This window comes from Zonotrichia leucophrys, chromosome 2, assembly GCF_028769735.1.
Source record: "Zonotrichia leucophrys gambelii isolate GWCS_2022_RI chromosome 2, RI_Zleu_2.0, whole genome shotgun sequence".
NCBI classification, from domain to species: domain Eukaryota; kingdom Metazoa; phylum Chordata; class Aves; order Passeriformes; family Passerellidae; genus Zonotrichia; species Zonotrichia leucophrys.
In genome coordinates this window covers 31970437-31982377 of record NC_088171.1, presented here as the reverse complement: position 1 = coordinate 31982377, position 11941 = coordinate 31970437, and the positions used below count along the sequence as shown (strand labels likewise).

The window sequence follows — 11941 nt, the reverse complement described above, 5'->3', positions numbered from 1 at the left end:
TTTCCTGATGACTCACTCTGATCCTGTGTCTGCAATTTTCAAAGAAGACACAGGTAGAGCTCCATTTAGATCTAGAGAGATACACAAGAAGAGGAGAAAAGAAGCTGAGAAAGACAGGAAGTATTGTGGTTTTTCCCCCACAGGAACCTGTGTGCAGCTGCAAAATGATTTAAGGAAAGAAGCCAACCATAAACACTCCTGAAGACAAGGACAATCTAAAGAACACCATGATTAAGGTGTGTAAGTCTTTGAAATTCCTGCTTTGTCTAGAGCAGAATAAAGCAAAAGTGTGTTCAAAAATTTTATGAAAAACCCATCCAGTCATGACCCCATCTCCTCAGCAGGCCACACATCTTACAGCCTCAGTGATGCTTTCAGACTGCCTGTGGCAAGGCTATGGTCAAAGCCCAAAATATCAGAAGGGGGTCTGTGAGAAGGCTTCTCCTGTGAGCAGTTTTGAGAGCAGAGAAATACCACTCAGAGACAGGTCCTGGGCTCTCCAGATTGCTCAGGCATAAACAAGAGGCTTAGGATGAGGCTTAGAGCCCCAAAAGGAGGACTTGGCAAGCTGCAGAGCTGAAAGAAATACATCACAAGTGCTGATTTCAATAAGCATATGTGACATAACTTGGCATTATTATGCTTTTGTGGTTAATAATTTAGCTTTATCTGCTTGCATACACATCATCTTTATTAAACAGTAACTGCCCTTCATGAATCATGAAGTTCAAGGCCAAGAAAATAATCAGAGACCATGCTATGCTATGTGCTGAGGGGAGAGAATGGTTTACAAAATATAAGGAAAATTCTGCTTTCTGCCACCCACCACAGTCCCTGGAATGAGGAACCAGATGATAATGTTGGGGCTTCTTGAGTACTAATAAATCAGACTGGCAGCCTGCTTTATATGAATTCTGTACAGTCCAACCCAACTTGGACTATTCCAAGACTCCCAAGCAGAAGATGAGCAGCCAGAAGAACTGACAGCACCTGTACTCTAATCACAGCTTCAGACCACTTGAGTTTCTGTAAAACTAGATTTTTATTTACTTTATACGATACATTAAACTGCTTGCTTTTAAACCCAGGGTAGCAGGAATGCATTTCCAAGGTTCTTGTCTTTGTTGCAGAACCTGAAAGCAAAAGAAACCACCCATTTGTCAGATTAACTCCTTACTAGTCAAAATCAGTCTGTTAATAAAGTTTGTATTCTTAATTCTAATAATCATCTTTTGGTTATTATCAGGCATGTTCAGATGCTCACTCAAACCAACTCTCCTAATGCCATTTTCTCTGAATATTGTATCAAATTTTGCAGCTACCATGAAAGGAATCATGCAGGCAGAGAAATTCTGTAACAGAATACACGTACATGACTGGTGTCAAAAAAGTGGCTGAAATCAGGATCTCTTTCCTCCTCCAGCTTTAGAGACTGTAATTTAGGTTTCTTTTCTCTTTGGAGAGTCTGGGCAGCAAGCCTTTTCCTTGGCAATGGCATCTGCAAGAAAATAGCACTTGCATTAGGTTAGAGACACATTTAGGTCCTGTTGTACTCTTGCTGACAACTGTGTATATGTGGGTAAAAATTGGCTAAATACAATGCCAGTGTCACAAACCCTGTTCTGGCCTGGATATTTAAAGGTATATAGCTATGAATTAGTTACTGGATTACACAACATAGGAAAGAAGAGAGGAAGAAAGATTTTATACAGAGCACTTACCATCATTTCAATAACATACAGGATATGCCAACACTGCTTGGTGCCAGGATCACTGGCTATGGGAGACTTAAGGGTTAACAAAACCTCAAAATGGAGGCCTATAGCTCTGGCTCAAGTTATATGCTTGAATTCATCTTAACTTCAGATCTAGGTTTATGTTCACTCTGAGTAATGATAACATGAATGTTTTCCCCATAAAGAGCTTTCAAGGAAAATATGTATTTCTGTTTATGAGACTCGCTTCTTCTGCTTGCTCTGGGTGTCAGTGAAGGTTGATTATGGCATCTGTGAAAGGAAATTTCTCAGACATAGTCTCACCATGCATATATAACGATGATGTTCCTTGCTTTGATAAAAGAAGCAAAAAAGATTTACAGATTTTTCCTGTGATAATTACTTCTTTTTTTCTTACAGTTTTGACTTTTTCTTAGTGTTTCTCTTTTATTGGACACTAAGCTACATGATGATTGAGAACACATCAGTTGTCACTTGATTCTTTCTCACTCCTAAAGCAAAAACTGGATCATGTTAGCAGCATGGATGAGCAGTTTTATTAGTGATGTCTGGCAAGTGTTTTAGTGCCACAGATATCTCTTACTGAGGCATCATGGCAAATTTTAAATGTCCTTATCCAAGGCATATCTGAAGCCTTTTCAAGAACAATTTCATGCCGCTGTGCAAGGCAAATGCTGTGACTGATTCTGCACAAGGAGAGAATGAGAGAACCTTCCCCACCAGTGACATGTTTTCACCAGTACTCATGAAGCGACCCAAGTGTGCAGTGAGTGGCATAGATGAGGCATCTGCAGAGATTTACCCATTTCCAGAAATCTAGCTCCTCTACCACCCAACAGGGCAAGGGAAAAGAGAAGCTATCACAACCGTGTATCAATCTAGAGATTATATTTACACAGGAAGTATCTTGTCTTCTACAAAATAGCACCTCCTAGTGCTTTCAAGTTTAGATGGGTTGGGCAAGGTAAACCCTTGGTGGTGGGCAGCTGCACCTCCAAACTGATAAATAGTTTTTTGCTCCTTCCCATCTTCTCAAAATTCATCCTGAATGTGCATCTACTCATTTGCCTACATCTGATAAAAAAGTATTCTTTGTATTTTATCTCCTTGGACATGGTATTGTTCAATTTTAAAATAACCATAATCATATCTTCCCTTTGCAGATATCAGTACACCTCAGTAAATGTGCTTTATACTTTTAAAAGCAGGTGAACATCTCTTTCTTGTCACAGATATATTTAATGTCAAAAATATGAAAAATCCATATGGATTAAATATTGATTTTATTTTTTAGAGAGCAAGTACAATGATGTTGCATTAAAATAATGCTATGTCATAGTTGTTACAGCTCTGATAGAAAAATAAACATCTCAATATGCTACAGCGTAACTCATTAATAAATATCACAATAAAAGTTAGTAGTCAACTGAAATTAATAAAACAGCTATAAAAGTATGCTATTTTAAATAATAAAATATTCAATATATTTCCAGATGAACAAAAGTAGTGATTTAAAAGTATCATTCAAAATGTAAAAGGAGCAGTAAGAAGTTATCAAATTTAAAACCTCTTCCCTTACTAAAATTCTCTATGCATAAAATCTAGACACACATTATTTATTTCTCTATATTTATTTGTTACAAAAGGTAGTATATGTTAAATAGAAAGTTTAAGACCGTAGTATTATTAATAGCTGTCACACAATTGCTAAGTAAGACACTTGAAAGTAGCATTATTTTTGAAGCCGTAGTAGCTAAGAGTGAAGATGCCAGCACAGTGAATTCATCCAACACTAATGCATCTGCAAAAGACTAATTTTTCAGATCCCTTCAAAATATAACTGAAACAGCCCAAATACAATATAGGTACCAGGATGAAATGTTAGAATTTCAACAAAAGTAATTATTTTAACAAATGCCACACACTTTAAGTTTTTTTTAATAGGTACCTTTTTTTAAAGCGTGTTCAGAAAAGGAAACAAAGAGAATATGAAATTCAGACCAGCAGAAAGCCTAAGAATCTAGAAATTTAAGGTTTTTTCTTCCCCCCTCAACCCCTCCCCTCAGATATGCCAACCATTCTGAGCTGTCTTGCTCCCAGTGAAACCCCACTGATCTGGCATGCTATGAAGATTCATTCCTGTTGGTTAACTTTAACATTATTCCCCCCTCTCCAAGAATTTCAGTCCTAAGTGTAAGAGCCAACAGATACTTGTGCATCAGAGGAGTCTCGAGATCAGAACTAAAAATTAGTGTTTTTCTTAAGTATTGCTACATTTCTGCTTTCCCCTCTGTTGCAAAATGGTAGCCAGGACATTGTCACCAGGCGTCACTCACAGTCGGGACAGAGCAGGAGTCACCCAGCACTGACTCAGCACAAATGCCTCTGTGAGAAGTGCCCTTTACAGCCACTGCTCACATTCCTTAAGGCTGGCTGGTGGAGATCCAGGGGCTGGTGGGAAGTCAGCGGGCAGGTGCCCAAACGCTCCCTAGGAGCTTTAATGGAGGTCTGCAGCATCCACGTGTACAGGCTGTCCCTTGCTGGGCTGTGTGCAGGCATTTTTGATGAGTAAAGATGCAAAAAGGCTGCAGCCTTAGGGCTCAGACTGCATACAATGCAGTCCCAGTCTGCATTGTGTGCCGTGCCTGCAGTGCAAACCTAGGGCACCACCACTGCCTAGCCAACCCACTCTGGAGAGGCTTCCTGCCCTGACAAAAGGCAAAGTGAGATCTCAGAGCACCATTTCTGCAGGGATGCTGTGGGGAGCCCCAGCACTGTCCCTCTTCAAGTCTCCACACAGGCAGCCATGCCCTTGCATGTCTCTGCCCTGGGCATCACCAGACTCTATGCCTACTTTAGGACAGAGTGTTGCTTGAAGCTGTTTCACACATTCACTCCCATGGTTTGCAAAACATGCACACTAAGCAGGAAATAAATATTATATATGATCATACTGGGAAAATAATATTTTTCCATTGCAGTCAGAAGAATGCTTTACATAGCAGGTTTTCATGACATCGTAGAGAGGAAAAAATAAATCCAGTTGTAAATAATAGCTAAAATGTAAACTATGCCCATACGAACATCCTTCCTTTTTAAGGTTCATTTTTAACCTTGCAAATGTAAGGGAATTTCAGCTGGGCACAATGAAAATTCCTTGCATACCATGTGCACGTTTTCTGGATGAAGCAGCTATTTTCCCACACACTTCTGCAGCAATCTTATTAGTGTAGTCATGATTCTTGGAAAGAACTATTTCATAGCATTTTTTCATTTTATAGTACTCAAAAAACTCTGAAGTAAAACACATACTTTTTAATTACATAAACATGCAATTTCTGAAGTGTCAGGCAAATAACAGGTCAAAGGTTAAAAAAGGGGACTAGAATATGAAAAGTATACATATGGATTTTAACAGTAACAAATATGCTGTGAAAAGTCATGCACATTCTTCATTTGTGGGACCAAATCTAAAAACAATTCCCCAAACTAATGATGAGAAGCAGCAGTATCTGCTGGTATATTTTTGGACATAAGCACGCAGTAGAATTATTTGACTTCTTTCTAAATTTTTTTGAAGAAGCCCAGCATAAAAAGTGTTATTTGAAAACTTTGGAACACTCTGTTCTGAGGTTAGTTATTTTTCCCCCTATTTTTATGAACATCTTTGACGCACAATACATTGAAAACTAATATGAGCTAATTTGTCTTTAATATCTCCCATATTAAGCACTATAGGAAGCACAGTCCTCCTGCAATCACTGAAGAAATTCCTTGTGAATTAAAGGCTGCTTTCTCATTTAAGGTCATGTGCTGAGGGAACACAGCTCCCTAAATAGTGAGGCTTTTGTTGAGCTATTCATCTCCTGCAGCAGCTCTTCTGAAAAACATGGTCAAAGGCAGAGGGAAACAAGTACCAAGCAAAGCCAGAGTTTCTCATGGATAGATTCCATCCCTAGAAACAAAGCCTCCTCCCAAGAATCCTGCTCTGTATAAGCTCCCCACGGGCCTTCTAAAAGCCTTGACCTGTCACATTAGCAGCAGCTTATTCTCTTTCACCAGTCTCTTCTACAATACAGCAAAAGCATGAGGGAGATGCAAGAAAGCCTTTTTTCTTTTTTTTTTTTTTTGTTAATATATATACATTTTTTTTAATCTCAGGACAGCAAGCAGCTTACAGTGCAATTTGTCCTGTGAGCCTGCTCTTTTTGACCAGAGCATTTTAAACATTCAGGCAGGTGTCTGATAAGGAAATACTGGCCATGCCCCTTCACAGGCAGCAGTCCAATGCCAAGTGCTACAGAAGAAAAGCAGTAGCAGCATGATGTGATGTGTCTGGAAGATGGATATTACAGCTCAAGTCTTTCCTCCACCAAGGACCCACTTCCATTATCCCTTACCCACAAAACTGAACTCTCTCTAACAGTGAAAAGTAATTTCTAATGAAAAAAATATATTTATCAGTTCAATAAATGCTTTAGTACATGCTTTAAAGGTCATTATGGGGTGAAAATAGATTCTGAGGAATCTTTTTTTTAAAGGGTTTATCACACTGTTTAAAGAACATAATTAACCTCTTTTTTATATACTTAGATATACTTCACTAAGCATTTTTAAAATTTAAGTTAAATAGCAACCAGAGATTTTTTCCCACTCACAAATTGCCATGAATTGTGACAAGGGTAACAGCAGGTCAACCTTTATAAATCTTTTATCTTTATCCCACCAAAACCAGTTGTTTGAAATATTTTAATTTACACAGGAGGAGAACGGTCCTATACACTTTAAAAGAAAATGAGAGTTTAAGGTGTAGTATTAGACTACAGAATTAATCTATGACTAAGGTTCTACAATTAAGCTAACACTAAAGTCAGGGTCAGTGTAAAGAAATACTCCTTTTGTTAAATGAGATAATTTTACCTGTGTGGTAGAAAACTCAGGACCTTCTTCAGAGACTGCTTTAAAAACATTTAATAGTCCAATTTACACATTAAAAAAAATCCCTAAGCTTTTATGACTAATGAAAGGTCCATTGTCTGTGTATTATTTTTCTTAATCCCGCTTGATCTATTACCCAAGAAACTTAACACTCATAAAACACTCATCATTTTTCTACACCCTGCCTTCCTTTCAATCCTCACAGTGCTCAGGTTTCAGTGGGAATTTACAGAAGAAATACAGAATAGGAAATACAAGTAATTTCTAAAGACTGCACATAAGGAAGTCCTGCTTTGTTTCTGTAACCCTTATCTATGACAAATAGTGACAGTATTTAGTATTAGTAATAAATGTTAGTGAAATTATACAGTCTTCTGAGATGATTTTTCTTTTTAAAACCAGCAAGGCTTTAGTGCATTAGAGGTTGATCAGATTTTCATAGGGTTTCAGCAGCATACAGGTAGTAAATCAGACTGACACTTCCAGCAAGCATATAACAATAATGTGTTCTACCACTCTAGCTGGTTTCAGGGATAAAAAAAAGATGCTTCTACTTGACTTTTTAGCTCCCATTCTGCTCTTAGATAAGATTATATTGGTTCCGCCATGTTTGGAAGAGTTTTGCACATTTCTGGAATGTAGAATCCGATCCATATTTATAAAGTCAATTATTGTGTTTTGAGAAAAATACTCTTATTTTCCTCACTTTCTTCTAGTTTGCAGGTTCTTTTCTCCATCACACACTGGACACACTTCTCAATGCACAGTCACAAAAAAGTGAAGTAGTTACAAAAATCTTAGAAAACCTAATGTCATCACCTAATTTACATAGAGAAAAAGAGCACATGTAAAATCAGACTTATGCCTGACATCATATAAAAAGATCCAAGTCCTTATTTGGCAAAACACTGACATGTAGCTAGCAAACCAAACACAGCTCTGGTGTAATTTATCTATTTGCAATGGATTTGATGCTGTTGACTCTAAAGGTGTAGTCTGCTGGCAGTGATCATCATGTAGACCATGCTGTTGGGTAAAGGAAGTCTCATTTTCTGTAGCCACTCAGTTTCCAAACACCTTATGTTTTGTATAAAATTGGGGCATTATATTTAAACAAGTAAAACAGCTTAAAATTACTCTTTATCAGATATAAATTATCCTTAAATGACATCATCCATTCAAAAACCCCTATAAATATATAATTTATCTGTGTATGCATGCATATGTGTATGTATACACACACAACATACACCTATACCATGAACTAAACACTTAATCCCGTCATTTTTATGAGGAAAAGATGAGAGGAATAAGCAGACAAATTAGTGGAATCTGTCAACTGAGAGAACTATAAAAGTACCATTTACTCTATTAAAGAGCATTTTAATAGTTTCATCTATTGCTATAATATACAGCAATGTTAATACTCCAGTCACAGCTTTTGTCCATTCCCACAGAGCACATCAGTACCAGCTACATGTAGAGTGAGATCAGTGCTTTGTCAGACCAGTTTGTATCTACATTCTAGGCCATAACTAAATAAATTAGAATATGCTAAAGTGCTACATCAACACTAATGTTTCTGAACAGTAGTAACGCACATTTCTCTTTCAAAAAAAATTTTAAAAAATACAGCAGCTATAGGTCCAAACATAATCACATAATGTGAATATGTTTACATGTCAATTTGTTACAGTATTCAATAAAATGCACAACACAAAACCATATGGCAACAGTCAAGACTCCCACAGAGTACAAAAGGTAATTTCTTAAAAGTCGAGCATGATGGAAATAGACATTTGCAGTCTTCAGAATTCACACTTGAAAGTTTCGTTTAATCGCAACTTGCTGATGTCGATATTTATTTCCTCTGGTTTGTCACGTCTGTATGTTACTGTTCTTGTACAAACTGTAGGCAAAAACATCTTATCCTTGAAGGAGAAGATACAATTTTTATCAGCAATTAGCTAACTTTTATAAGCAAGAAAAAGATTACTGAAGATGATGGCTCTGAAATCAATTACCTTCTTTGTCGTAGATACTCTGTAATCAGATGAAGATTTAACTTTATTGCTACTCCCCTGCAGAATTATCTGCCTGATGATAAGGACAACAAGCAACCCAATCAGAAAGGTAACTATAAAGATTATGGAAAAGACTCTAAAGTAGTTCCGTCCAGAGAAACAATCTGCAATGAAAGGAAAACACAGGGGTAAAGCCTAATTTATGGAACAGGCACATCCCTCTAACACAGGCATCTCCACCACTGCTTAGTAATGCTGCACAAATGTAATACAAGCCTGATAGAAATTAAAGGAAAATAAATTAAGGGAAATTAAGAGGAAAAGTTGTCATATGCAAGCTTTTAAAGTTGGGCATATCAAGAAAGGCAATTCAGATCAAGATCCATGGTAGAAACAGAATTTAGGTTTCATTGTATTGCCCACCATAAATTCTCTGTAGACTAGTGAGTTTATAGCTGAAGTAGAGAGGATGAAATATTAGAGATGTTTGGGGCTGAGAGAATTTAGTCTTCACAAGACAACAGTGAAGATCACTGGTAAAATGTGAAAGAAAATATGTTTTATTGAATCCTTGCCCAGTGCTCTCCTCACTGATAGACTAATACAGTAAGCTTTCCTTAATACTAAAGTTATGAAAAAAGTATTCACAATAAGTTTTCACATTGATGAACTGTAATATAAAAAGATTTATATATATATTAAGGTATAACAAAAGGTAACCATTTACCTGCATTTTAATTGCTGCATGGAGTGATTAAACTTGGAGAGATTTTATTTTAAAAGATTTTGTTCTTCCACAGACCTCATAACTGCAGTTTTTTGTACTTGAAAGGAACTTTTAAACATTACTGAACTTGAGGTAAGCATTCTACTTCTTTCTTTCCTGTTTCTGGTAATGTCAAATACTATAAGCATGGTCAATGTAATAAAACATACAGATGCCATAACAAATTTTTATAAATATTTCTTTAAGCATCACTCAGGCAGGATTCATCATTATTAGACATTACTTCTTGAGGATCTGGGAAAACTGAACTCAGCAATGCTTGACAATCTTATTTCCTGTTATTATTTATCTTTCACTTTCCCTAAAGCTATGAATGATTTTTCTCTTTTTCCTGTTTTCTTTCTTTGCTATTGCAATAATGTGATATACTTCTGCAAGACATTCTAACACTGACAAATTAAATTACTAATCACAGAAGATTTTAATCTCATATTAAAATTACCTAGAAAATGCCACTTACCTGAAGTATTATCAATATAATGCAGTAGGTAAGTGCATGAGGTTGTGCACTGGTCAAGTATGACTTGAGATGCATTATTATAATGATAGCACTGAACACAGTTCCTGTAAAATAATAATTTAAAATTTAATAATTTCATATTTAATATTTTTTAAAAATTTAATAATAATTCCTGTAAATTATAATTGAAAACCTATGTCTTTCTCTGCCTTCCCCCTTAAGAGATTGTATCAACAGGCTGACGTATTGCTTGCACATAATGCTTTCCTGTTGTTAGCAAAAACATTGCGACATTTATTTATTTTTTTCTGAAATGTGACGCCTCTGTCAGCATTTTATCCCCCTGATGCTTCTCAGAACCAACTAGTCAGAAGTTGCAAACTAAAACATGTCTTTGGCTTTGAGCCACCTTCACCCAATCCTTGCTCTGCCTTTTGTGATGCAAGGGTGTAGCTAAGGTCCAGCTTTCTTCAGCTTTCAGCCTCCACTTTCTAGTCTTTCCTTACCTATCAATCTCATTCAGATACACACTGGAATTGAAAGGTAGAGGTAAGTAGAGGAAACACAGTTTTGCCAATAATTTTTGGGTGCTATGTTAAGACAAAGCCAAGTAAGTCTGCATTGCTGGGCAGTTTAGAGAGAGAGCACAAGTGGGAGGCAATGCTCTCAGTCTTACTGTCTTCACTGTATAGCTCTGAAGGAGACAGATGTCACAAGAGATCCCCAAAAAAGCCCTAACTGAATTTTTAATGAAGATATCCCATCTTCTGAATTTATTAAAGGCACACATTTCACAGTGACTTCGAACAAGTGTAAGCCAGAAAGGTTAACTGCATTTTATTTAGTGAAATCTTAGCAGCAACATTTCCAGATGCGGCCAAGCTTGGTTCTCCAGCATTTTCACCAGATGAGATACAATCGAAATAAATACAAACAAACTATGATTCTGTTTTGAGCACAATGACCTTTCCAATGAAAGGCTGATCTTTCACCCTCTGCACCACAGTGAGATGCACAACATCTCACGTGTGATGAGAGGGCACAGAAGAGATGTGCCCAAGGAAAGGGCTTCATTTGCTCGCTGTGCCAGGACCACAGAGGGCACCACTGAGAGCCTGGTCCAGCTTGTCCCCTCCTGGGCTTGCTCAGTTTTGACCTACACACTGTCCCTTCCTTTACATGAGTAAGGAAAAATGACATGCTTTAAGACCAGCATGGCAAAGACTAAGTGCTTTGAAATTGATCAATGAAGAATGTTGTTCTCAGGGTAAGACCAGCTCTGCTCTGCTGATCAATGGCAGTGACAATCCACAAGTACTGCTCTAGCTCCACACCGCTTTCTTTCAGCTGAGAAGCACAAGAAGTGTGCAAAAACAAATGTGGAGACTATTACTGGACTTGGTGGCATTCAAAAGTAGGAACTACTTTCCATTTTTAAAATACAAACTTATGGTTTTATTTCCAGGAGATCTCATATGAAGAATGGTTAAAATAGATGCTGACACGCAATTCTCTAAATTGCCAGTGTGAATCCAACTACACAGAGAAGTATCAAGTATGAATTGTACCAATTTCCTACATTCTGAATAACTAAAAAATAGAAGCAGAAATATATTTTCATGTTTCAATACTGGGGAGTGAAAAAGTCAAGTCTAGCACAAGAAACATACCAGTTTTCTTCACAGTCTTTGTTACAAGTAGGGCAATATTCACAGAAACGGCCAAAGCTTCTTGGGTCTGTGCACTCACACTTTCCACATACACATTTTCCTCTTCCACTGCAAATTTGGCCCTTTGAATTCAGGCAGTGCTTTGCTGATTGTGATGAGCACTCACAACGATCACCTTCCCAGCCAGCAAAGCATTTGCATTTACCACCTTCACATTCACCATTACCTACAACACAGAGAGTCTGGAGTCATATGCTTCCATGAAAACACAGAAAACAAATTTTAGATGGATACATTTGCATTGCTTGTGCTTTACCTTGAACAGA

General features: G+C 37.2%; 1 protein-coding gene across 2 annotated transcripts in view; it reads right to left on the bottom strand.

Moving 5' to 3' along the window:
- Positions 1-1018: 1018 nt before the first annotated feature.
- The window catches only part of ITGB8 (integrin subunit beta 8), a 49840-nt gene continuing 38917 nt past the window's right edge, over positions 1019-11941 (bottom strand). Inside the window, exons 11-15 of one of the 2 annotated variants that reach the window (XM_064704451.1) lie at positions 11616-11841; positions 9946-10049; positions 8699-8862; positions 1373-1498; positions 1019-1133 (exon numbers count right to left, since the gene is read on the bottom strand). In XM_064704451.1, coding sequence (XP_064560521.1) covers positions 1047-1133; positions 1373-1498; positions 8699-8862; positions 9946-10049; positions 11616-11841 — 707 coding nt within the window. In that variant the 3' untranslated portion in view covers positions 1019-1046. Of the gene's footprint in view, positions 1134-1372; positions 1499-3002; positions 8606-8698; positions 8863-9945; positions 10050-11615; positions 11842-11941 lie in introns of those variants that run through there. The other variant, XM_064704452.1, reaches the window with a different exon arrangement.